We start from the raw sequence: 26,195 nt of genomic DNA on the forward strand, positions 1-26,195 counted from the left end.
GAAGGATGGTATAAAATATTTTAAATAGATAAATAAGCAAATATTATTGTACATAGTTCACATGCATTTCTGCATAGTACAGTTGGGCAACATCATCAAAGTATCTGGCCTGTCAGACACTGTTTCTGCCCATAGTATCTTCAGAAAGGAATCATTTTGCCTTTTACTGTGAACTTTGAATTCTAGGAAAGAGGTTCAGAAAGACATCTTTCAGCCATGTGGTCTTCCTCACTGGTGCTGTAATCTGTTGGAGATGGCACAGTGATAAATGCACTTGTACAACATGAAGCCTCTTCCTTTGGCCTAGCCTATTTATTGAAGGATGGTGAAACTTTTCACTTTCAGCAAGGGGGGAGAGGTAAAAAAAAAAAAAAAAGTTAAAAAAAAAACACCAGTAGGTAAGTGAGACACAAAATGGCACATCTGTCTTAATGTGGGTTTGAGAAGCAAGGTCATATGCTGTTGTCAACAACCCTTGTCAATTGCCCTTCTTGTTTGTTAATACCAAAATGTAGTCTATAGCACTGAGTCCATAGCAGCCGCAACCTAGTGCCCTCCAGATGTGTTGGACTGTGACTCCCATCTGGGAATGATAGGAGTTGCAGTCCAACACATCTGGAGGACACCAAGTTGAGGAAGTCTGCTATGGACTCAGGGTGGTCTATTCTACCCTAAATAAATGCAAGATGCTTGTAGTCATAGGAAATTCTTTTTTTTTCTTCTTTAGGCTGTCAGCAGCTGTTCTGAGTTTGTTCAGTGGTGACAATAGCAGGATGGAAATTAGGCTTGTTCATGCATACACAAAGAAAGGCAAACAGCATTGGTAGTCTTTCTAGGGGGAAATTAGGTCTAATGGCATATGTTTCTTGTGCAAGCCCCATTGAAATTAATAGGAAGAGCATAATATCCCTATGTATAGTTGTCTGGAATTTAAGTCCCATTGAAATTAGTGGGACTTTCCCAAATAAATGTGATTAGGATTGGGCTCTAAGTACCTTCCATATGCATCCTTAATACACCATTTATGTACAGAAATACATTTCCCTCCTCTTCCCATCGGGGAAGCTCGTATTCAGTAAGGTCATATGAACTCTCGTAAACTTTTTTTCTTTGTTTATCTTGACCTTTTCTTCTATTATGATTTTTTTCTTAATTCCTTGCCAGCCTTCACTGATCATAATGAAAATAGTGACCATAGGTAGTTATTTTACAGAAAGCAAGCTGTCAACTCTATATTGACTGAGAATACACATACAGAAAATTACAATGTATAGAAAATGTGTAACATGCAAAAAAAGTTGTTTTTTTAAACAAAAACTTACCATAAAAGCCTTTCTTTATACCTTTCTGGTGCTGTGAATTGTATCATGTTGGGATATAGTAAGGAGGAATGCATCTTTCAAACCATGTGGCTAAGAAATCATGCACTTGATTAGCTCTACATTTTCATCCATTTGCTTCTTAAATATTGTTCTTTTAATATAGAGTTTTATGGATAGGTTCACATGTATGTTGTTTTGTACCACAAGGTGACTCGTTTTTAGCCATCTTCTCAGGGCACATATCTAGATGCCCCACTTCCTTGTATGTGATTCAACAGGTATTCTAAACCCAATCTGGCTTGCTGTCTTCAGTGCATGGTTTGGCCTAGCATGTGAACACCTGCAAGAAGGTTCTCTGGGTGGAAGACTATAGTCAGATTTGGTCATATCGAAACAACCCTAGCACATTGTGCTGAAGGATGAACCTAGCTTCCTTCAAACATTTACCCCAAACTATTTTATTTTTCCAACTAAGTGGTTAAAAAATTAAACCTTGGGCCAATGCAACAATACTGTGTTTTTGAAAGTGGATTGAAGACAGCCATGTTTTTGCTTTGCTTACAATGCCCTTTTTGTGAAAGTGTCTTGTTTTGGGGGGTCTGGCTCACTCATGACCTCATGTAGATACTTCATATAGCAGGGCTTGAGAGTAGGCCTTATGCACTCTCATGTATAGGACATTTATGCCAGCTGCTGTCAAATACTGATTGCCATATGAGCACAGAATCTTTAACATGAATTGGAGCCCGTGGATGTAAATGTCTGCATAATGTAGATGACACATACAGGATTCATTCATTTTCTGCAAAGGATTTCAGTGCCAGCTGTAGGCTTCGGGAGGCTCTTGGAAAAGACATCCTCAATGAGTCTACCTTCTCTTCATCATCGGCTGCTGCTCCTACTCCTCATTGCTACCACCTGCTTGCTTGCCAGGCAGACAGAAGAAAAAGAGCAAACAGGCAGTGGCAGCGACTGCTCCTCCACTCACCACCACCATTGTTTGCTTGCTCACCCCCTCTGGGCCAGAGGACGAGGCAGGTGAACAAGCAGGTTGCAGTGATGTAGGGGAGGGGCAGGCATAGGAAGCTCTTGTCAGTGGGCCTCTGCTGGGGTTTGGGGTCCTGGCAAATTCCTGATCATGCTGAACTTTGAGGCCAGCCCTGTCAGAACTTTATCCTGCTTTGAGCTTCAGTTGGCCATCTTTTCACAGTTGGTTAGGCCTCATCTGGAGTACTGTGTCCAGTTCTGGGCACCACACTTTAAGAAGGATGCAGACAAACTGGGGAGGGTTCAGAGGAGGGCAACAAAGATGATCAGGGGACTGGAAACAAAGCCCTATGAAGAGAGACTGAAAGAACTGGGCATGTTTAGCCTGGAGAAGAGAAGACTGAGGGGAGATATGATAGCACTCTTCAAGTACTTGAAAGGTTGTCACAGAGAAGAAGGCCAGGATCTCTTCTTGATCATCCCAGAGTGCAGGACACGGAATAATGGGCTCAAGTTACAGGAAGCCAGATTCCGGCTGAACATCAGGAAAAACTTCCTGACTTTAAGAGCAATACGACAATGGGACCAATTACCTGGGGAGGTGGTGGGCTCTCCCACACTGGAGGCCTTCAAGACGAGGCTGGACAGCCACCTGTCAGGGATGCTCTGACTTGGATTCCTGCATTGAGCAGGGGGTTGGACTTGATGGCCTTGTAGGCCCCTTCCAACCCTACTATTCTATGATTCTATCTGTCTAGAAACATTATGTCAAGGGTGAAGAACCTCAGGCCCAGAGGCCAAAACCAGTTCTCAAAGGTTCGTCAGATGGCCACTCCCTCTGCCCGCATCCCTTTCTCCCAGCCACCCATTGTTGGGTGGTTTCCTGGCTTTTGTGTTGCTTTTCCCCGTTTTGAAAGCTTGAAATGCTTCCTAAGCCTTAGTTACTGGCAATAAGAGCTTTAAGCTACAATATGCTGGTATTTTTTTTGCATTTTGCCCCACCCCTTTGCCTTTGGCCCCAACCACCACTGGAATGTGGCCCCTGAGAGCTTCTCCCAGATTGAATTCAACCCTCAAGCTGAAAGAGGTTCCCTACCCTGCTTTATGTGGACCCTGTGGTAGGCAACCAAAAGAAAGGTGACCTACCTTGGGTCTAGTACCTGCCTCTTATACCTATCACTTTCTGTCTGTCTGTCTGTCTGTCTGTCTGTCTGTCTACCTCTTATACCTATCACTTTATTTATTTACCTGCCTGTTGTACCTATTGCTTTATTTATTTATTACCTTTGTCTACTTTCCAACAGTCAAAGCTCTCTGGGCAGCTCACAATCTCTCTGTGTGTGTGTGTGTGTGTGTGTGTGTATACGTACGTACATACATACATAATGACCTGTTCAGCTTATAATCATTGCCTTATGATCAGCATATTTCCTTTGTTTTTTATTTAGGATTTCTACATGGCAAACAAAGCAAAAAATGAAAGCAAGGCAATGAATGAGAAAAGCAAAGAATCTTTACTGGAGGTAAGCCATGTTTGGGGTGAGCAGTAGTACAATTTCGTTATTTTGTTACCTCCCCCCACCCACAAATAGAACAGAGGTTTTTCGGTTCTTCATTTGTTACTATGCAAAAACAGGAAGCTCCACTGAAACGGTTATTCTGAGGAGATCTTCAAAAGCTTTGTATAAACAAGGCTATATATATATATATATATATATATATATATATATATAAATAATATAGCCAATGTATAAAGCTAGGAAGCTTGATCTTGACGGCCTGAGGTGGGCAAGGGTAGGACTAATTTAAAAGACCATGAAACCATGACTCATCTGGTATTCTTCGTGAGGCAAACAGATCCCATGGTAGGAGGCTGATGAGGTAAAAAAAAACAGTGGTTACCACAAAAATGCATAAAATAAGTATATTCAAAGACATGGTAGCATGCAGTCTTGTCCAAACATACCCAAACCAGCAAGTGCCGCATTTTTTTTCAGGGCAAGGCAGGACAGGTTTCTTCCTCTGTTCAATTTGATAAAGATGAACATATTTGCAAATATTTCTGATGCTGATTCAAATAATATTTTCCCTCCCCCCATGCTTCAGGCAGGCTGTTTAATGTTAATGTTGTTTAAAGTACCACATATGCATTTGTTCAATTTAACATTCATTTGGTGCCTTCTTTTACTTTAATTTTTTTTTAAAAAGAGCATTATCCATTTTTCAGACATTTTGAAACTCTTCTGTGGAGGAGGGATAGTGATAACACAGCACTATGAACAGCTGTTTCTGCTGAAAAATTTCTAGACTAGTTTCCTTCAAGTTTAATCTTGGAGAGGAATTGCATATCTTGTCAGCACATTTTTGGTGGATATAAATTTGATAAATAAATACGTGTACTTCCAGAGCATGGCAACTGCTATTTTTGTATGCAACCTCATACACTTTATCCTGTCACCCTCTGATATATTCTTTTTGTGTAGTTATTTTCTGACCTGGGGAAAATGTGTGCTGCTCTTTTTTAACATGGCTTTGGGCTGGGCTGTAGCTCAGTGGTAGAGCACTTGTTTTGCTTGTAAAAGGTCCCAGGTTCAGTCCCCGGCATCTCCATGTAAGGCTGGGAAAGACTCCTGTCCAAAACTCTGGCAAGCCACTGCCAGTGTAGACAGTACTGAAGTAGATGTTGTCTGGCTAAATATAAGGCAATTTCCTATGTTCTACTCCTATTTTGTATAATCCAGTTTTCACTCCACAGGAAAGCTTCTGTGGCACATCTGTCATTGTACCAGAAGTTGAAGGAGCCCTTTATTTAAAAGAAGATGGAAAGAAGTCCTGGAAGAGACGTTATTTTCTTCTACGAGCTTCTGGAATTTATTATGTACCCAAAGGAAAGACCAAGGTCAGGCAAGTCAAAGAAATCCTTTCAAGCAATAAAGCAATTCATGAAGGTGAAAGTAAAGAACTCCCTAGGTGACACTTTAAGAACAGCATCTGGTGCACCTGAGAGGGGTCCTTCTTTGGACTGCAACACTTGTGCAAATATTAGGAAGGAGTTGCTGAACTCTTTTGACATTCCCTGCCCCAAACACACACTCCATTTTTGTTTTTCTAGTTAGATGAAAACATTGTATTTATTTAAAATCCAGACTTGAAAGACTTTTCCAAAGCTGCAGTTGGCCATTCACTGCAAAATGGTGCCATTACTTTTTGCCTAGTTCCCTATGGAGAAGTATTTTGACAGTGTGCAAACAGTCTGGATTTTGAATGGCAAAATGCAAACAGAAGAAACCTACCATTGTTTAAGACAAGGCTAAAGAGTAAGTTAACATGTGGCTTTGATAGCTTTTTCTGTTTTTCCTGTTCCCCCTGCCCTTTCCCAAGATCCTTCCTGGAACCACATAGGAATCCTTTGGCATATATGCCAAACATTTTCTCTTAAAGATCGTTCTTTGCCTAAATAATACAGTGCAGCTTTTGAGGGGAGACTTCTAAAAATAAAGTACTGAGGCTAAAGGATAATCTGAATCTCTAACATTAGAATTCTACTAAGAAGTGTGGTTTGGATCCTAAGAACCATGAGCTTTCCTGATCTTGCTTCCCATTGTTGTCCATGTGTGTCCTCCCTTCTCCAAAAAGTTGCTCCAGAGGGTTAGGGGGCCCTCACAATAGTGAGGGCCCCCTCACAATGCAGCACAGAGGATTGCACCTAGAGGAGGGAGTCAGCCAAAATCATGAAGGGGCCACCTCCCATGAGATCATAGAATCATAGAATAGTAGAGTTGGAAGGGGCCTACAAGACCATCGAGTCCAACCCCCTGCTCCCTGCAAGATGAAGTTCCTTACATGAGCACAAGGGCTCTACTGGATGCAAGCCTGTGTATTTAAGGTCTGAGAGTGCATTCCAGTACTGCTACGTTTCCTTTCCTTTCAATTGGATAATTATGCATATGTCATTTAAATGAATATGCATGATGATAGTTACAGGAGGGGCAGAGAATTGTGTGTGGCACTGAAGTTCCACCCACTAGAAATTCTAGTCAGCCCCATCTTCCAGATCCTGAGCTTTCACCTTTAAACCTAGCTTTGTGCTCTTATAAGGCTAGAAACATGCTTTTCTCTTAGGGCTGAATGACATTTCACATTCAAGTGTGCACAACTTGCACAACTCCAACAGGAAATCTGCTTTGGGAGGAAATGATTTGGAGTGGGCCAGTGGGAGAATTAATTCTTTTCCTGCTAACTGCTCCTCCACTACAAATACCTGCCCCCAAAGCTGGTCCTATGTTTGCAGGACAACTTGGAGTGTAATGTATAGTTAAGCCCTGAAATGAAGGGCCAATGTTCTTAAGTTGCTGAATTCTCCACCCAATACTACATTTAATTCTTGTCTACTCAGTCACAGAATCCACATAGCACTGCCTTTTAAAATATGGATCTGGCCAAAAAAAAATACTGAAGATTATCATCAAATAGAGCCAGGGAAAATTACTCCTGGCCAACACCACTTAGGGTGCAATCCTACCCCAATGCTCATAAGCCTCCGAACTTGGAGGCTTATGGGCATCCAGTGCAGAGCAGGAGGAGAGGCAGAGGCAATCTTCGCCTCCATGCTTCTCCTACTCTGCACTTTCTCAAGTCAGGCTTTTTAGCCTATCTAGCTGGGGCATGGCAGAGGGGGAGGGAAGGAGGCTGGGGAAGCCTGGCAATACTTCGTAAGCCAGCTTCTCCAGTCCCCTCCCTGCCCACAGAAACACTCCCTTTACCTCCTGTCCGAGAACATTTTTGTGACCTCTGAGAGGCAGCCAGAGTGGTTCTGTTTGTGTCGGCTGGGAGGGTTGTTGTTGTTTATTCGTTCAGTCACTTCCGACTCTTCGTGATTTCATGGAGCAACCCATGCCAGAGCTTCCTGTCGGCTGTCGCTACCCCCAGCTCCCCCAAGGTCGAGTCCATCACCTCCAGAATATCGTCCATCCATCTTGCCCTTGGTCGGCCCCTCTTCCTTTTGCCTTCCACTTTTCCTGGCTGGGAGGGAGAGAGGAGCAAATCCAGTTGGCTCTTCTTTACACATTACTACAAAATTAACTTGTTGTTTTATGCAGACTAACTCTCCTCCCAAAAGTCAAGCTACGTATATCCCTTTTGCAAAAAAAAAAAAACCCAAGGCAAAACAGCACAACAACCACCTCACTATCACGCCCCCCCCCCCCAGCTTAATCTTTTACCCAGGTCACTGCATTTGTACTTAAAAGTTCTGGCTTCATTTTTATTGTGTCTTGGCATACTGCAACATTAATGTGTCACAATATAACCTGAAATAAGTTATTTTTGGCTTAGTTATTTTGATTTCTTTAACATCTCATCCCCCACAAACTTCAGAAATTGTCCCCAAGAAGAGACAACAAAATGCTTCTTTCCTTGCACCCCAAAAGCCTAATACCTGATTTGATGGGTCTTGGTCCCAACTGTCAGGTGTGGAGTTTACTAGCAAATTTAAAAAAAACCCCATCCCTTCCACCTGTTTCCTTATATACAATCATTAGTTCACTGCCTTCTGGCCCAGCTTGTATGCAAGTACTGCCAATTTAGGCCTCCCTGCCTGGGAGCACAGATCCCAAATGTATTAACTCGTATATGTAACAGCCAAAATAGTCTTGACAGTAAATGCATCTTTATCTCCTTGTGTTTAACATGCATGGTGTTTTTTTTTAAAAAAATGGTAATAGCAGGCACTGGGGGGGCTGATAATTAACAGGATTAGCGTTACAGTTTAACCCTTTCCTCCCTTGCAGTCCTGACAAGAATGCAAAAAGCTTCTGAGGAACAATTTTCATTAGCAGAGCAGCAGGGGAGGACTAGGTTAAAACCCCTTTCCAAGAAACTTGCCTGTTAAATACAAAGACGACTGGCCAGGTCTGGTCTGGCCCTCAGTTTGCGTAAAGGATAACCAAACACAGGAAGATTCTAAGACATGGTTGCATTTCCATTCAGAAGGATAATGTGAATGTCTGGATAGGTCAGACACCTAGAAACTGGGTGCGCTAGTAAGAAAACTTAGTTGCCGTAGCAATCCATTAATAATGAGGAATGGTTATTTTACAGCAGTAGACAAAAAGCTATTTGAGGTAAGAGTAAAATTTGCTCTTTTGATGCAGCATGGAACAGAATTACAGCTTATGTTTACATTTGTGTACAAATAAACCTTCAATACAACCTGAGGAAAAGTTACTATTTTAGAAAAACGCTGTAAACTCCATGCTGACTTTTTCCTATAAACATGAATGCCATCTGCAGTTTTTGAATATGTTTTCATAAATCGATCACACTGATGTAAGTTGTGAGAGAAGTAATGGCCCACCTCTTTTCCTCTAAAACTCCCTTCAAAGCCCCCAAAGCCTTTTTGACATGTTGTATTCTGTTGTGTGTCTTTTCCATTCCCTGACCTTCCTGCTCCTTTGTGAAGCCCCATACCCTCCTGGGTTTAGAATCTTCCCTTGGTCTCAATCCATTTCTGCCCTGTAAAACCCAATAGTGTGGCATTTTTACCACTGTACTGCTGATAGGAAGTCATCTGCATGGACCAGCATAGGGAGCAGTGGAGACTGGAGAGGGACAAACTTGTCTGTACTTATAGTCGAGATCAAATGCACTTAACAGATCTTTAACAAATAATTCAGTCACTACATTGAAGCTTTCTGACCATGTCCCTTATTCTGCTGCTTTTGCATAGAGCAAGCCTTCCACAACCTGGTGCCCTAGATGTTTTGGACTTCAACTCTCATCAGACCCAGTCAGCATGGACAGTGGTTATGAACTCATAGAGCGCCAGGGTGGGGAAAGACTGGTTTAGACAGTATAGTCTTTGGGAAAGGGCCTGGGCAGAAATACCAGCAACAGAAGATGCTATACATTCCAGGACTCAAAGTGTCCCCTTATCACATAACCCTTGCAAGAATCCTGGAACTTCCACACTCTATTGCCAGCCCTGCCTCAGTCTCCTCTGCAGCAAAGGGCACCATCTGGATCCTGGGACCCTAAGGGATCCACCAGAAATATCTATGGATCCATTGATCACAGTAGTCTGCCTACCATTCCTCAAAGGAAGATGAAGCCAGCTTGTATTAAAATGTACTAGAAGATCTATTTAAGAAAGTTCATGATGTTGGAATAAGGAAGTAAAAGGAATTACACGAAAAGGTCAGGATCTCTTCTCAATCATCCCAGAGTGCTGGACATGGAATAATAGGCTCAAGTTACAGGAAGCCAGATTACAGCTGACCATCAGGAAAAACTTCCTGACTGTTAGAGCAATACAACAATGGAACCAATTACCTAGGGAGGTGGTGGGCTCTCCCACACTGGAGGCATTCAAGATGAGGCTGGACAGCCATCTGTTAGGGATGCTCTGACTTGGATTCCTGCATTGAGCAGGGGGTTGGACTTGATGGTCTTATAGGCCCCTTCAAACCCTACTATTCTATGATTCTATGAAAAGTAAACTTGAAATGCCATTTCTGATGTGAATGTTATTGCAGCTTGTCATTTTGAACTTAAAGTTTAGGCAAAGCCTCAAGTTTAACATTCTTGTTAAACTTGTTTTAAAACCTTTGCCATGGGAATTGGCATCAAATGTATTTTTTATTATTATTAATTATTATTATTTCTTAGATGCCTTTCTCAAAAATATGACTTATAACAAAAGTAAAACATAAAAAATGTAAAGCAGCTAAAACCATTGTCCACTAAAACTAAGTTGACGACTGTGTTGCCTGTCATAGGTTAATTCCCTATTTTAATAATTAATGGTATGTTTGGTTTTAATTTTTTTTAGACATCTCGGGATTTGGCTTGCTTCATACAGTTTGAGAATCTAAATGTTTATTATGGTATTCAGTATAAAGCAAAATATAAGGCACCTACGGACTACTGTTTTGTCTTAAAGGTATGTACAAAAGAACATATATTCCGAGTTGCTTTGGTAAACACATATCACATTTACTATACATGTCTACTCAAAAGTAAACTCCATTGAGTTCAATGGGGCTTACTCAGACATAAGTGTGTATAGGATTTCAACCTTACTGCATAATCCTGTGCATATCTACTCAAATGTAAATCTCACTGAATTCACTCAATGATTACTTTTGAGTAAACTTGTATGGGATTGCACTGTTGATCTCCTATAGCTATAAACTATAAAGTCCAAACTACACGTTCTGCTAATCACATAGGTGTAGGTGAGCCAGATATTTTTCTTTACTCCAGTGTAACTGCATGGTCCCAATTAGGATCAAGATCAGTGCACTATGGGAGGGAATGATTAAACCTTCCCCACACACACACACTGATTTTTTTGCCCCAAATTCCACGTCCTTGTGGGTCGGTAAGAAAAAGAAAAGCAAACATGTAGCTTGGCCCTAACAGATGGATTGGGACCAATGTTTTTTAACAAGTTCATAAATTATCTGGAGATTAGGGAGGGGAGAGGGATGACTAAATTTGTAAATGATCATGCAGGATGATAAAAACAAACGGGGATTGCATAGAGCTCCGAAGGGATTGTCCCAAACTGGGTGAATGGGTATTCAAATAGTAAATGTGGTTCAATGTAAGTAAGTGTAAAATCATGCACATTGGGGCAAAAAAATCCCAACTTGATATATACATTTTGGGGGTCTGAGCTGGCAGTGACTGACCAGGAAAGGGATCTTGGGGTCATGGTGGATAGCTCAGTGAAAACATCAGCATAGCGTGAGGAGAAAAAGGTGAATTCCATGTCAGGGATTACTAAGTAAGGGATCAGAAGTAAAATTGCCAATATTGTAATACCCTTATGCAAATCTATGGTGTGATTGCACCTGGAATAGAGTGTTCGGTTCTGGTCACTGCACCTCAGAAAGAATATTGGAGGGCTGGAAAAGGTGCAGAAGAGGGTAAGCAAAATAATTGGGGGGCTGGATAAACTCCCCTATGAGGAAATGTTGCAATATTTGGTGGGGAGTGGTTTAGAAAACAAAGGTGAGTATGGGGAGATATGAGAGAGGTGTATAAAATTATGCATGGTGTGGAGGAAGTGGATAGAGATAACGTTTTTCTCCCTCTCACAACACCAGAACCTGATGAACCTGAATGCTGGGAGATTCAGGACAAATAAAAGGAAGTACTTCTTCAAACTGATTTAGTAGACTCTGAGAATTCTACTGAAGAGCCTTAGAACCTTATCTTAAATAAATCTATTTGGAATGTAGGGTGTGAGCGGTGGCCTTCAGGCATCATGGGTGACTATCAGCAAAGTGCCCTCTGATCCCCCCCGCCCCCATATCTGCTGCTGCTGCTGATGGTGGGTAGTTGCAGTGCAGAAATCTGTTGTATGCAACTGTGAGCCACCCACCTTTTAAATGGCCCACAGTGCTCCAGAACAATGCTATATTGAGGCATTATGGGTAAGTAAAATGGCAGGTAGCTCGCAGAGCCTGGTGTGCAGTGTCCATAGGGCCAGCCTTCCTGAGACCAATTAAGCCCCATTGATTTCAGTGAAACATTGAAGTAATGTTTGCAGCCTTTGTTGTTTGTGCTAAGAAGGCAACCTGGTATTTGCAATCCTGTCTTAGGCCAAAAAGCTATCATCCTGTCAGGAGCATTATTGTTATGTTGAATTCAAGTTATGGGCATTATGGAAGATAGCATTTCTTTTGGAGATTGAAGTAGTCTTAGCCCAAGATTAAAAAGAATTATTCACAGTTGACAGTAGTAAGGTCATCTATATGTAAATTGGCTCGTTTAGTCAGTCTGTTGTGTCTCAGATACCAGGAGAATTTAATTATGCTTTATTGGTGCAGGTTTTGCTTGAGTAACCTGAGAGTAATGGTGCGTAATGTGGAATTAATCTAGGGTGAAAGAATTGGTGTCCTGGGAAAAAGCTAGGACAATAGCATCATCATACCCTATTTCCATTGCTTAGTACCTGCCATTGTAGCCCATCCAGCTGGGTTTTTCTAATGACATTTAGAGACACCTTCCAGGCAGTACTCTTAAGAATTCTATTGCCATATTCTGTAACAGCAATGTTGGCCTTCTCCGGCTAGTTCAAGTTATCTGTTTACTTGATACGATTTGCAGTTTTTCATGTGATAGTGGAAAACTGTATAAAGCTGAAATCTGGGATTTTTCTTACTGCATCCCAAGCTGCCTCTCCTTGCAAACTGGTGTGATAAGAAGGAGCCTTCTGAGGTATCTGATTGATTGTGTGAAGGTATTATCAACAATGAGAGTCACAGTTGATCACATGGTAACTCTCTAAGTGCATCTAGCCTCTTACAAAGTCCGTGGGACTTTGTGTTAACGTAGGTATGTGCTCACAACAGGGGTGGGCAACTTCATGGGGAGTGGGTTTCAGACACTATTTTCGAGCGTGCGCACACACACACACAGCACTCCATGGGGCAACCATAACTCTGCAGGGTGCCAGCAGTTTGTAACAGAACACTTCAGAACAAGCTAAATTTGACCCATTTAGCGCTCTGTAGCACTAAAAGCAGTCATCTGCTCCCTGCTACTGAATTTGGAGGTGAGGGGGGCAGCAGGGGTGATGAGGGCCACACTGGAGGGCACATGTAGCCCACGAGCCGCATGTTGCCCACCCCTGCTTTGTGATGACTAGGAGAATAGTTCATAGGCTTCAATTTTGACATGTAAAAGTTCCATCACTATAATGGGAATTATAGTACATAATGTGCCTGAACCACCCCCTCCCCACTTCCACACAGCCCCTAAACCTAAACATATTTAATCAAACGTAAAGCTCCAGTGGTTTCAATGGCACCTGCCTTTAGGAAAACATATCTAGAATTGCATCCTTTAAAACACCAGAGCCCTGTCCCATGTTGAATTTTACAAGTCTAAAGGAAAAGCTAGGGAAGACAAGAGGGATGAGTCAAGAGGCTGTAGCTAAACATTGGGTTGGATTTAGGATCTGCATTCTAAAAGAGGAAGGGCTCTTCCAGGAGAGGAAGGGCTCTGCTCATGGAAGGTCTCTCCACTTGATTTTTGGGATCCCGTCCCCCAATAACACAGCTCACTAATTAACAGGGTCTCCTGACTCTTGTGTAGCATTTTCAGGGGGCTGGAAGGGCTGCTGCGGGAAGGGGGAGCAGGCAAATTAAAACTGAATCCAATCCATTGCATGCAAACTCATGTAACAAAAACCTGTCAGCTTTTTTGTGTGTGTCTGGGAGAGAAGCTGCTTCATGAGGGGACAATTTTGCTTCATGAGGGGACAATTTTGAATGGAGGAAAGGTGGTTTATCTTTGAATTTAAGCTATCACCAAATCTCTGCATTGCTTCCTGATGGTGCTCATTAGAAAATCTGCCATGAAGCATGTTATTAGGAAAATAGAGGGAGATCTACAAAGTCTAGGGTTATTGAAATGTTTGTTCTGGTTAAAACGTTTTTAATCTTCGTGTGTGTGTGTGCGTGTGTGTGCGTGTGTGTGTGCGTGTGTGTGTGTGTATATACACATACAGACGTACATATATATACATACACACATGTGTATGTGTGTCCATCTATCATTTTCTGCCAACTCAGGATAGCATTCCATGCATCTGATGATATCAGTTCTGGTCCAGAAAAAGCTTATGTCAGAATATATTCGTTAGCCTTTAAGGTGCTTTGGAACTCTTCATTGTTTTTGCTGCAACAAACCAACACAGCTAGCTATCCTAATTGAAAAGTATCTGATGCCATCTGCTGGATTTGACATATTACTACAATGCATTAATATTCCTAGGTGTCTTTTGAACGAATTCTCTCTGGCCCAAAGGAAGTTCTCCAATGGAAGTGATCAACAGTGATGATTGGACATTACTATTTTAACTAACTAACATGTTAAGGCACAATCCTATGCATGTTCGTATAGAGAAAAGTCCTGCAATTCACAACATTCCCCAGCCATGTGGCTGGGGAATGCTGGGAATTGTAGGACTTTTTTCTGTCTAAACATGCATAGGATTGTCCCCTTAGTTATTTAATAGCAATGTGAAATATCAACTAGACTACACTGTGAACCAGTATTTACCTAACATCAATGTCTAAATCCAACTTGGTTTATTCATACACCACATAACTTTGTGGTAGATTCCGTGATTAGTAATTCCTTATCCACTGTGTTCACAAATAACAGTATTTTCCCTCTACTGAGCAATTCTAATTGCGGGGCAGTGAGGGGTTTCGGGCTTCGGACTTTACCAAGAACTCAACTGTACATTACACAGAAATCATGCCATTTATATCCAGTGGTGTAGTAATAAATTTTGAAGTGCAGGCACCCATCATGACAGTCCCCATGGCCCCAAGGGGAGGCCGAAAATGCAAGTAGCTGTGTTGATCCATATCAACAAATTTTCATCTCCAACAGGAGCAGGTCTTTTGTAAAGCTAATGAGCCTTAGGGCACAATCCTATGCATGTTTAGACAGAGAAATGGCCTGCAACTCCCAGCATTCCCCAGCCAGCAAAGCTGGGGAATGCTGGAAGTTGTAGGCCTTTTCTCTGTCTAAACATGCATAGGATTGCGCCCTTAATTGCCCATTCCACACCAAGCCACTGCCAAGCAGTTTGTATTACCACAGGGAACAATATATTGTTTCTGGGAAACCTCAGCTACTGTGAGGATTACAGCTAAGCTTAGAAGGAACAGGACAGGACATTCAGGGTGGGGTGGCAAATGATGCAGGTGTTCCTGCTAATCAAAAGGTGTTGGTGCTGAATCCCTGTGAGCTTTGCACCACTACACTACTATATATATCTGGAAATAATCACGACTTCTTTCTACCATAAACCTAAAGTGTGCAGAAGCCCAAATACTCTTAGTAGGATCCAGCCAAAGTTAAGCATAATTACTCCCATTCATTGAAATGGTGTAGATTTAAGCAATTCTGCCACTGAAATAAATGGCTGGCTAGATCAAGCTCTGTGGGCTGGATCATGCTTTTATGTATGAAGCAGAAATGACTGAGTTAGATGCAACATCCAGATGAGTCACAAAGCAGGAAGAAGAGCAGACGCTGAACAGAAAAATCAGTTGATGATGAGCAGTCAGCATGAACCATGAAGAGCCAGCAGAGTCACAAAGAACAGGAATAAAAGATTCTGGTTGAATCCAACATTGTTGTTCACCCTCAGAACAGGTAATGCTAGAGTAACCAAGACTTCCCTGTCCTCTCCTCCCCCCATGCACCCCCCAGATCTGCTCCGGAGGGTGCCCCAGCCCTCCTGTTCTTTGTGAAACCCTTTCTGAAGACTCTTGGTTAGTGGTAGCAATAATGAGAAAGAGGCAGAGGAGAAAGAGCAGCTGGTGACAATGGTGGTGAGAAGGGAGACTCCCGACGGGAGGGGGTCTATGCAGGGCATTTTGTCCAAGGGCCCTCAGAAATGTGGAGCCAGCATGGCACACTAGTTTAACCTCATAGTCAACACAAAAATCAACACACGTGGTTGATGGACTTTTTCTTTGGAAACTAGGCAGAGATATGCAGGGAACAGGTAAATGGGGATGCAAGCTGGCACCAGATCCTAAAGAGAGGGAGTGAGAGCCAACATGAGAAAACTTTGAACACAGGTTTATTTTTGTTTCTCAAAAATGTGCTTGCTTTTTGGAAACTGCAGATGGTACATTTCTCTTGCAGGCTACTTGTATGAACTGCCAGATCACCACCCACAGGAGGCAACCCTCTTTATACACTGAGTGCTCAGAAGTATGATGTGCCTCAGATTTACTTAGCTGGAAGTCATATTGTAGGCTCTTCCAAGCAAAGCTTCTACCCAACAGATGTCTCCTTAAAAAATCTTTGAAACTTGCAGCACAAAAGTTTATACTCAGTAATGTTCTGATGTGTAACTTCTTGTGTTTGGTTCACAGATGCATGTCTAATTAGTTTCCTTCTAATTTAAGGTTATTTCTTCCACCTATTTTCATTTCAGCAGATTTTTAATGGTAAAAATGTTGTTGTTATTCCCAGCATCCCCAGATACAGAGGGAGTCTCAGTATATCAAGTACTTGTGCTGTGATGACCAGCAGGCTCTACATCACTGGGTAACTGGTATAAGAATTGCAAAGGTGAGAAAGAGAACTTGCTGGATTTGAAGGGAGAAACCCACATTAGTTTTCTGTCATGTCAAATAGGGATTGACTATTTCTGCAAGTGAGTTCTGCACTTGAAGTTAAACTGAAGTAAACCCCATCATTAATGGCACAAGTGAAAATGACTTTACAGATAGGTTGGGTTTTAGACACACATGCATTTGCTCTAACGTGGGGCTTGGGTTCATAGCACTACCTTATTAGCTCAGTGAAGCTTATTCTAGATGCAGCAGAGCAGATTTGTACCATACGTTGGAGGAGTATCTCTGTGGAGTGTTGATTGTATTAAATACCAGAAAGCAGGAAATGGTATCTCTATTCCTTTAAGATGAGTTTTCTCAGGATCCTGGTGGTCATTTTCTGGACGCTGGACCAAATGCAGGATAAAATGTGTGCTTCTTTCCTCAGTATGGCAAAACACTGTATGATAACTACATCCGTGCAGTGCAGAAGGCTGGATTAGCTTCTCGACTGGCAAAGTCAGGAAACACTGAATCCATAGTTGCTGTGGGATCATCTGCAAAAGGTACTAGTGTTATGTTAAACTATGCATCTATTTGATATGTAGAAGAGCATCCCATACAGATTCCAGAGGATGTGTCTGTCCCAGCACTCTTGATGGCATTTAATTTCAGTCGACTCTCATTGCCTCTCACTGTGTACATTTCAGATAGGATACAGAGAACTGCTTTAGGCAGGCACAAGCCTCTGGGCATGCCCAGTGGAATTTTTGATTCCCCCCACCCTTTTGTCAACAGTGTGAACCCTATGACATATTATAAATTACTTTTAAAAGTCTCAGTTTCAAACGGGAGCTGTTATGTTCGAGAATCATAAGCCTAATATCCCTTTGGGCATGCAGAATTTGTTGTATGGTTCTTTGGATCCCAACTATTCTGTATTTACATGTTTCTTACCCTCAGGATTATATGCTTGTTTTTTCTTCTTTCTCCCCCTCTAAAATAACACTCAATTGTATCCAGTCATAACTTTGATACAGCTAACTTATAAAAGCCGGAGAGAGATGATGAGATGGAATCACAGAGACATTGTGGTCCTACACAGTCATAAGAAAGTATACACAGCTGTTCAAAGAGTGCTCTAATGCCCTACAAAGATTAGTATATTATTTTAACAATATGATTCAGAATTAGAATAATTTTTGCCTTTGTTCACTTAAATTTGGGTTCCTTCTACAAGTAATAAGCAAAGCTGTTCTTTTTTCCTTATTGTGTTTATCATAGGTAGTACACATGCAAATGGACAGGTCCCTCAAAACATAAAACTCACTACAGCAGATTCTTCAGAGACTGGGAAACCTGCTGAGATGCTTAAGGTACAAATTAAGCTTATTAACTTAAGTACATTAGAACTGCCTTGCTAAATCACACCAGGGCAGGGATGGGCAGAAGGCAGATCAGGATTGATTGGGAAATCACTGAATGATTTGCAGAAGATTGGCAAGAGTTTCTGACTCCAAATCATTTAAAGATAACAACAAAAAGCCTCCCTCTCCCACACTAATTTAGGGTGCAACTGTATGTTGTAGGACAGAAACAAGTCTTACAACTCCCAGCATTCCCCAGCCGGCAATTAGTAATCCAGGTGTAGATTTGTCCCAGTGTGTCGCTCATGGACTGCAATAGGTAATTGGCTGCTCCCTGTAAGTCAACATTTTGCATCTGGCTCCACATCCTGAGCCACTATTTTGCACCTGGCTCTGGTTGGTAGATCTTGGGATTCTAATTTATAAATGGCAACCCCAAAGTAGATACCCATGAGCCTGCAGTCTGCCCACACCTGCACTAAGGTTTGTAAAGCCTGTTACCAACACTGGGCAACCAGATGCCTTTGGATGACCACAAAAAGGGTCTGAATCTGTTGGCCATCCCGTTGTGTGCTTCCACTATCTGAGGCACATTGCCTCTCAATATGGAGATTCTATTTGCCTATCATGGCTAGTGGCTATTGATAGTCCTGTCCTCCATTACTTTTGTCTAGCCATTTTCTAATATTCCTAACATTAAATTTGCTTTGTTAAAACACGTCCCTCCTTTGTGGATATGTCTCCAACAGAAGACTCTCTGCCTCCTGATTTTTTTTTTAATCAGCTCCTAATTCTTGATATCCCCTCTTTAGAATGGTTACCGTGAGCTGGATTAAAAAACCTAGGTTGCCAAATTGTATATCCCATGGTTTAGCTGCCATCTTGAAAAACGGCTGTCGTTTTTCAGAAATTGTTATAGAAGGTGATTTTTTATTTATTTATTTACAGTATTTGTATACTGCTCCATATCTAAAACAGATACTAGTGGCAATGAGGCATTCCTTAATGGAAAAGCACACTGGATTTTAAAATCTAGGTTGCCCAATTTTATTTGGCTGTCATCTTAGAAAATGCCTTTATTTCCTAGAAATTATTATACACATAAAGGTGTAAGAAACTAGGAATGTACTCTCCAAAATAAGATTGGGCCACCAGAAATCATACACCGACACAAATGGGAGGCTGTCGCCTTTGAGATGCCCTTGTACTAAAACAAAGTGTGGGCAAGACACAAACACACACGTTGCCCCCCATGTCAGTCTTTGCCAAGGAACATATAAATGAATAGGGGTGTGCGCAGATGAAATAAGCTTTGGGACACCCTAAATGGATGTGTCATTTGAATTGCCTATCTAGGTGATTATGTTACATCTTACTGCACTGAATGAATGCATTCCACTTCATTCTTATCCTGGTTGGACTCGATGGCCTTGTAGGCCCCATCCAACCCTACTATTCCATGATACTATTCTATGATTCTATCCTGTTTATATGCATCTCCTCAATACAAGTAGAGCTTTTGATCAGCATAGAAACACTTCCTTAGATGAATACAAGCAAAAGCAGGAAGTGCTTAGGATATGCATGCACAGTAACCTGTAACAACTACCAGCTGCCACCTACTAATGAAAGGGAACTGCATGCATTATATTGTCAACTAGACACTATTCATTTTAAGAATATAGTCTAGCAAACACGTGGTGAAAGCAAGTTCACCTAATATTCTGCAAGTGCAAACATGTACCTAATGAACTGCTTGCTTACATGTTGTTTTCATTTAACTTGCATGACAGATGCTTTGGAAGAGATCAGACTTCTCATATTTCTGTTCTATTTGTGTAAAGTGTGTGGCTAGAGGTTAAGTTCCAGTCAACTCTTTTTTTATAATGTGGAGACAAAAGTGGGCATGGTTGGTATGAAAGGCAGGAAAATGTATAGGATCAGCCTTACCAAAAGGCTGCTGGCTTTAGCAAAATGTAAGAGAGGCTAATTCCCACCCACCAGCTTCTATACAGACCATACAAGTGCAAATCAGGGGGGATGGGAAGTATTAATTGCTTTGCATACACATACTTTGTAGTGCACTAGAATAGGCCAGTTTGCAAGATGCCTGATGCAAGTGGAAGTAGCTAAATAACCCATAGACCTTCTGTCCATGATTTTTTTAGTGTTTGTCTCTACCCTGACAAACCCAGAGAAAGAAACCATGGATTCTTTCTATGTAACGCTAAACAAACAGTGACCTGTGGGTTCTTTAGCCACTCTCACTTGCAGTGGGAACAATCACTCATTTACTACCCACAAATTTTAATGAAATTGTGAACGAAACAGACTTCAGACATTATGACAACACACAACTTAAAAAAATTGTGCGTTGTGATGTGCGAACCAGGCCAATTTGGGCAATATGCTTTGTATTGTAGCGCACATATTTTCTGTTGGTTCTGCCATCATCCACAAGGTTTGGAAAAGAGAATCTAGGCTTTGAGTCTAGTTTGGCAGAGCATTTAAGCTAGCCTTGCTGTGTGTTACTTGTCAGGGCTAAAGTAGCAAATGCCCTTGAGAAGACACCAAGCGGCTGCACTCCATTAGGGGACTGTACTGTTTCCAAGGCAGGAAAATACACCTATGTGCTATGGCAGCTGTATGCTCCCATTCTCTCTCTCTCTCTCCCCCCTACCCCATGTGTGTGTGTGTGTGTGTGTGTGTCCCCTCCTTAATGATAAGAGAGAGAAGACTGGTTGCTACCATAATGCTACTGTGTATGACCTCTTTCTTTCTTTCTTTCTTTCTTTCTTTCTTTCTTTCTTTCTTTCTTTTTCTTTCTTTCTGGCTTATCAGAAGAGAATGAAGAGGAATTGGTGAGATGAGAGTTGTCATAGCACAGGGCTGCCTTTCTTGTTGAATCCCAAGCCTTCCAATCCCAAACACATCCAGTTTTCCATGTGTGATCCTTTAATTTCAAGAAAGGACTTACAGTTAAAACTCTATCATGTAAAGCTTTCCCCAGAGTTCTTTGTGCCTGGCTTGGGAACACTTCTCTCAGCTAAGGACTAGCGTACAAATGTAGCTGACCAAAAAACGTATTATAGAACATAGGAAACAATTATCCTGAAAATACAAATGCAACTGCTCTCCATGCCTCTTAAAAAAAAAGAAGAAGCCCCTATTTGTGATTATGTTCTGCATTATCCTCCTTCTGCTGATTTCATTTTGGCACATTAGTCAGGGTAGTGACAAAAAAAAAGAAAGTTCAAAGTTTGAAGAAGTAATTTCATACTTCAATTTTACATTTTCTGTAGCAGCAATAGATTTGACTGTTCGGTGATTTAAAATTGGCAGTTGATAGAGCTGAAGATGCAGATAGCAATCATGAGCAATTTAATTTACAGACCTTAAAAAACCCTTTCAAATAGTAATAACTGAGCAGATATTCTGAAACTAGTACCATCTTTAATCTTGAAATAACGTTTCTCTAACTGCCTTCTTTTTTCTTCAGCTTGTGTGTGCATGTCCCCCACAGACTTCTAAGCCAGCTAATTTTAAAGCAATATGGTATTCTAGTCATACAATAATGATGGGAGCCATGTATTAAAGACATTATACTTCATAAATATACTGAAAGCTGATGTTATGAGGAAGGTCGTGAAGGATACTGCCTGGTTTTAGTTCTTTTTATCAACTGAGCACTGATTTTAGCTGAAAGTAGTGAGTTTGTAGTATAAGAGCAGAAAAGCAAGCAAAAAACAACCACCCATCTTATATTTTTATGTCCTTGAATAGCAAATGAAAATTGGCAATTGATTCAAGTGCTGAAACACAGGATAGTGCCTATGATTTTCTTGTACTTTCACGTTCATCAAGAAATAGGTCTGGCATGGGAAACATGGGCAAAACTAATGAAGAACACAGATCACACCTATGACAGGAAATGATAATCTAATTTGGGGCACTGATACTGCAAGTGAACATAGGACAAAGCTAAATGAAAATGTTAATTGACAGGGGTGAGATGGTATGATTCTGTTAGAACCTGTCCAAGTAGATTTGGAAAACATCTATTTTTATTGGTTGTTAATTGCGTGGCAGATGATGCACCAGTGGGAACCTCCTAATTGTGCATTGTTCCTATGAACATGATGCCTAAGAAGCCATAATTCCTGCTGCACTTGTTGGCGCCTTACCATTCAAAACAATTCTGAAATTGTTTCTTTTGTTAAAAGGTTAAGAAACTGGACAGCACTGTTGACGCCAGTCAAGCACCACCACTGACCCCGCCGCAATTCAAACACCAGCGTAAACCTGGTGGGTTGCACCCAGTACCCCCTCCTCCTCCTCAAAGACGATCTTCTGCTGTTACTGCTTTGATGCACCTACCCACTGATTCTGAGAGGAAAAGTGTAATTTGCCCATCAGATTCAGCAGAATTTCCTCCACCCCCTGAGTCAATACTGCCAACTCCTGAATTGGAGGATCTGCCGCTGCCGCCGCCGCCTGAATATTTCGAAGCTCCTCCTGATTTTATTCCTCCCCCACCACCTTCCTTTGCTACTGGCATGAGCTCTCCAGAACTGCCACTGCCACCGCCTCCACCCTTGGTCTCTGCTCCCAACATGCCTCTACCAGTCAAGAAAAAACCTCCTCCTCCTCCTAAAAGGCAAGAAGAAAGTGCCGGGCAGGCAGGCGGGCCAAAACAAAGTGTGCCACCTCCAAGGGGAGATGCAGCCGAACAAGGAGATTTCATGTCTGATCTAATGAGAGCATTACAAAAGAAGAGGGGTGCAACATCATGAAGCAAACAGTTCAAATATTAGGGTGTGGTTTTAGTTGTGAGAGATCATGGAGAGGATGGTCTGGAGAAATTGTCCAGAACGCTTCCTGATGGTCCAAAGGAGCATATTCTAGAGAAAGTTATTCCAACAGATCCTGATGTGAGGTAGTTCCCTTTCCCAAGGACTTGTCGGGATGGTGCCTTCCCATGCTCCTGGTTCGAGGCTGCAGAGCACAAGAAGAAGCATGGGAAGGGCAGATTCCAGGAAAAGGCCTATTCCAGAAGAGTAGCCTTGTTTGATCCAGGAAAAAGGTAAAAGAGACCTGTAGCAATTTGAAGGCTGACTAATTTATAGAAGTTAAGAGCCTAATCAGATATTCCCTGGGCCAGCCTGTTCTTGCCCTGCACAAGGTCTCGCCAGCTGTATGGCTCAGCATGGGCCAAAGCATGTTGCAGAAATGAGGTGGAGTTCCGAAACAGCAAATTTCTATCTTGACAGTTACTAAATTCCATCTTTTTGACTGGTTGGAGCTACTAGAAACATCAGTCAGGACCTACCCTTTTTCTTCCTATATTTGGACAAAAAATGGAAGATGCCACCTGATACTTCATTATGCACATGTTGTTCTGACCACAAAATGCCACACCTATTTCCTTAAATATTTTGAAGCTAAGAAGTCTCAGCCAAAAATGAATGTTATTTTCACTGATAATATCTGCAGGCAATATCTTTGAAAGTTTCTCTGGTTTAATACTGGGCTAAACATTCTGGAGATTTGAGCTTCAGTTCCTCCTATATCAACTAAGTTAACAATTGTCTTAAATGACAACTAAAATATTTGTTTCAAAGACCTTATAATTATCTGAATATTTTAAGTAATTAATCCTTTCCTACACACCTTTTGTCATTTATGATTCACCTTAATTCTCCACTGTTCATTTTGGTAGTATTCACTGCCAGTCCATGAATAAAATACTCTTCTGTATCTTCATGCTAGTGTCAGAGTTAAGCACTGCTGTTATTTTTAAGCATGTAACACATACACATTTGAGACAATCTTTGAAAAGATGGATATTCTTCTTTGGGGACTTTATTTACCGTCTCACAATTTCAGTTAAGATCACAGTGGCTATCATAGTTACAGATTCTTACAAATTGGGCCCCTGTGGTTTTAAATTGGGAAACAGAAACAGACAACTTGGGGGCCGAATGTGATCCTTGGAGTGGTGTCACATGGCCATATCCCAGAATGGTCACCCACAGAACTAGCTTGCAAACCAGAGGTTTCACCATAGCTGCAAGGACTCTACAAATCCATTTTGCTATAAATGGAAAATATCACAAAGCAAAGTGGTTCTTGGTGTGAGCAAGCCTGCACTGTATACATTAGGTAAGAGTTTGACTGATTTGCTGGTAAGGTCACATGCTCTGCTGCCTCGTGCTGCATTCCTGTGACCTCTAGGCAAAATATTCCTTGATCTGTAGGAACTATTGCTGTCTTGAGATTTTGTTCTAATGTTTTAGAAACCTGGATTCTAGTTCAAATTATCCTATGTAATGGTTATTTATAAAATCCTAAAAACGCAGACTATCCTAGCTTCTAGACTAGATATTTGGGGCACAATCCTATGCATGTGTAGTCAGAAAAAAGTCATACAACTCCCCATGTAAATTCCTAGCATTCCCTGTGCTGGCTGGGGAATGTTGGGAATTATAGGACTTATTTCTGTCTAGACATGCATAGGATTGTGCCCTTGGAGTCCTTTTGTAGAAAGCACCATCAGCTGAATCAAAGACCGTTACCAACAATTCCCACAGTGGTGGAAGAACAAGAAAAGTAGGTTGCTAGCAAATTCAAACAGTGGAAAGGAGAAGGCAAGTGGCTCAACTCTGCTTCCAGTAACTGCAGATCAACTGTGAGAAATGGAGACTGCTGAGTTTGCAGGAAATGCCAGAAGAGGGCAGGTGACTTTATAGAAAGATGGAAATGGCTAAGTACAGTAACTAGGCTTGCAGGAGATGCAGCCAAAATCTGACAAGAAAAGTTTTGAAAGAGGGAGAGGGCAATGGAGGAATTGAAAGACATAACAGGAAAAGCAACAGTGTGTGCATCTGACAAAAAAGCCCACTAGCTGTGACAGGAGTCCCTAACCTTTTTGGGCCAGTGAGCACATTTGGAATTTTGTGCTGTCACAAAATGGCTGCCAGGGAGGCCTTGCCCATTCATAAAATGGCTGCTATGGTGGGTATGGTCAGTCCCTCTCCACAATGCTTTGGTCTTATTTGAAGGCTTTGTCCCTTCATTTAATCTTGAACACTGCTTCTTTTCCTCAAGATGAACAGCTGACTTTAATGTTCTTGGCCCAAGAAGGGGGGTGCTGTGCATAACCAGCTCTCTCAGCCACTGTCTGCACCTGAAAGGGGTGTTGCAAAACTCGATGCAGGAGGCGCACCTGAAAACAAAACAGTTATAAAGAAAACAATTATACAGAGACAAACTATGAAACAAATCGTAGTATGCTCTCTCAAGCATGCTATGTTTAAAGAGTTGTGATGCCTGCAGTTTCTGGAGTCTATCCTGAGCCAATCCACCATGATTGTAACTTAACTCTCTTGAGCATAAAATGTATAGCAAGACAGGTCATAGCGAACACCTTACCTCAGAGAAATCATTCCTGGCAGCCTTTCGGGCAGCTGATTCTGCCATCCAATTTCTGAGCACGTACCTAGGATTAATACCTGCAACGAAAAAGAAAAACCCAGTTGCATATATAAAAGTTAGCAGGGGCTTTTCACTATGCTGAAATCCATATCCTTTTCTTAATACAGAAATAAGAAAGTAATTAAGGATTTGAAAGGACTGGAATTTAACAGGAAGAAAAAAATTACACTTGTAATCCATCATTCGCCAGTTTTCCTTTGCTGGAGTGCCTAGGATTTAGCACTGTGTTGCTTGCATCGACACTACACAACTTGCTCCAGCGCTAGTGGGGGAGGGGAGTGCTACCCCAATTTTTCCTCAATCTGAAATTTTTAAAAAGGAGGTAATTTACTGTTGGCCCCTTTCATCCCTCAATCCTCTTCCTGGCTATATTATTCTTATTTAACATTGTGCATTTAAAAAAAGGAGCACAGATTTCCAAATCTTGCATTAAGCAAAGAAATACATCTTTTGCTTTCCACTGTTGAGAACCTGTCAAAGAGAGAATGTGGCTCATTTTCATATCCCCCTAAATGAAAATGTGAGGAGTGAACTGCTCAGGAATGTCAACACTGTCCTAATGTAAACAAAAGATTGGAAAGGATATAATCACAAAGTTTTGTTACAGCCTCCATGGCGCGTGCGTGTGTGTGTGTGTGTGTGCGCGCATGCAAGTGCAAGTGCATAGGACACTGTAACAGCCATATTTTTTTCTCCAACATGCCTTTAGCCAGACATCTCCAAACTAGTGCCCTCCAGATGTGTTAGACTACAGCTCTTGTAGGGACGATAGGGGCTATCGTCCAACTAGAGGGCACCAGGATGGTGAAAGCTGGCTTAAGCTGATTACAAAAGTCAGACAGAATTTAAAGATGAAACGGCAAGATCACTAATCCTTTATCTATCCGCCTGAACAACAAATGCTCAGCTACAAGGCATTTACACTG

General features: G+C 41.6%; 2 protein-coding genes across 11 annotated transcripts in view; one reads left to right on the forward strand and one right to left on the reverse strand.

The window, feature by feature from the left end:
- APBB1IP (amyloid beta precursor protein binding family B member 1 interacting protein) overlaps positions 1-23,537 on the forward strand; it is a 59,261-nt gene extending 35,724 nt beyond the window's left edge. For all 5 annotated transcript variants that reach the window (XM_084859084.1, XM_084859083.1, XM_084859080.1 and 2 more), the window contains 7 exons: positions 3,758-3,832; positions 5,065-5,208; positions 10,138-10,248; positions 16,326-16,424; positions 16,857-16,974; positions 17,693-17,784; positions 21,999-23,537. In XM_084859084.1, coding sequence (XP_084715210.1) covers positions 3,758-3,832; positions 5,065-5,208; positions 10,138-10,248; positions 16,326-16,424; positions 16,857-16,974; positions 17,693-17,784; positions 21,999-22,568 — 1,209 coding nt within the window. In that variant the 3' untranslated portion in view covers positions 22,569-23,537. The remainder of the gene's footprint in view (positions 1-3,757; positions 3,833-5,064; positions 5,209-10,137; positions 10,249-16,325; positions 16,425-16,856; positions 16,975-17,692; positions 17,785-21,998) is intronic.
- A 73-nt stretch (positions 23,538-23,610) lies between these two features.
- Positions 23,611-26,195, reverse strand: part of LOC146345089 (uncharacterized) — a 43,667-nt gene continuing 41,082 nt past the window's right edge. For all 6 annotated transcript variants that reach the window (XM_084859088.1, XM_084859086.1, XM_084859090.1 and 3 more), the window contains 2 exons: positions 25,207-25,286; positions 23,611-25,000 (listed from right to left, as the gene is read on the reverse strand). In XM_084859088.1, the coding sequence (XP_084715214.1) occupies positions 24,878-25,000; positions 25,207-25,286 (203 nt within the window). In that variant the 3' untranslated portion in view covers positions 23,611-24,877. The remainder of the gene's footprint in view (positions 25,001-25,206; positions 25,287-26,195) is intronic.

This window comes from Heloderma suspectum, chromosome 5 (genome assembly GCF_057233095.1).
Source record: "Heloderma suspectum isolate Gila_16-S chromosome 5, 16-S_ref, whole genome shotgun sequence".
NCBI classification, from domain to species: domain Eukaryota; kingdom Metazoa; phylum Chordata; class Lepidosauria; order Squamata; family Helodermatidae; genus Heloderma; species Heloderma suspectum.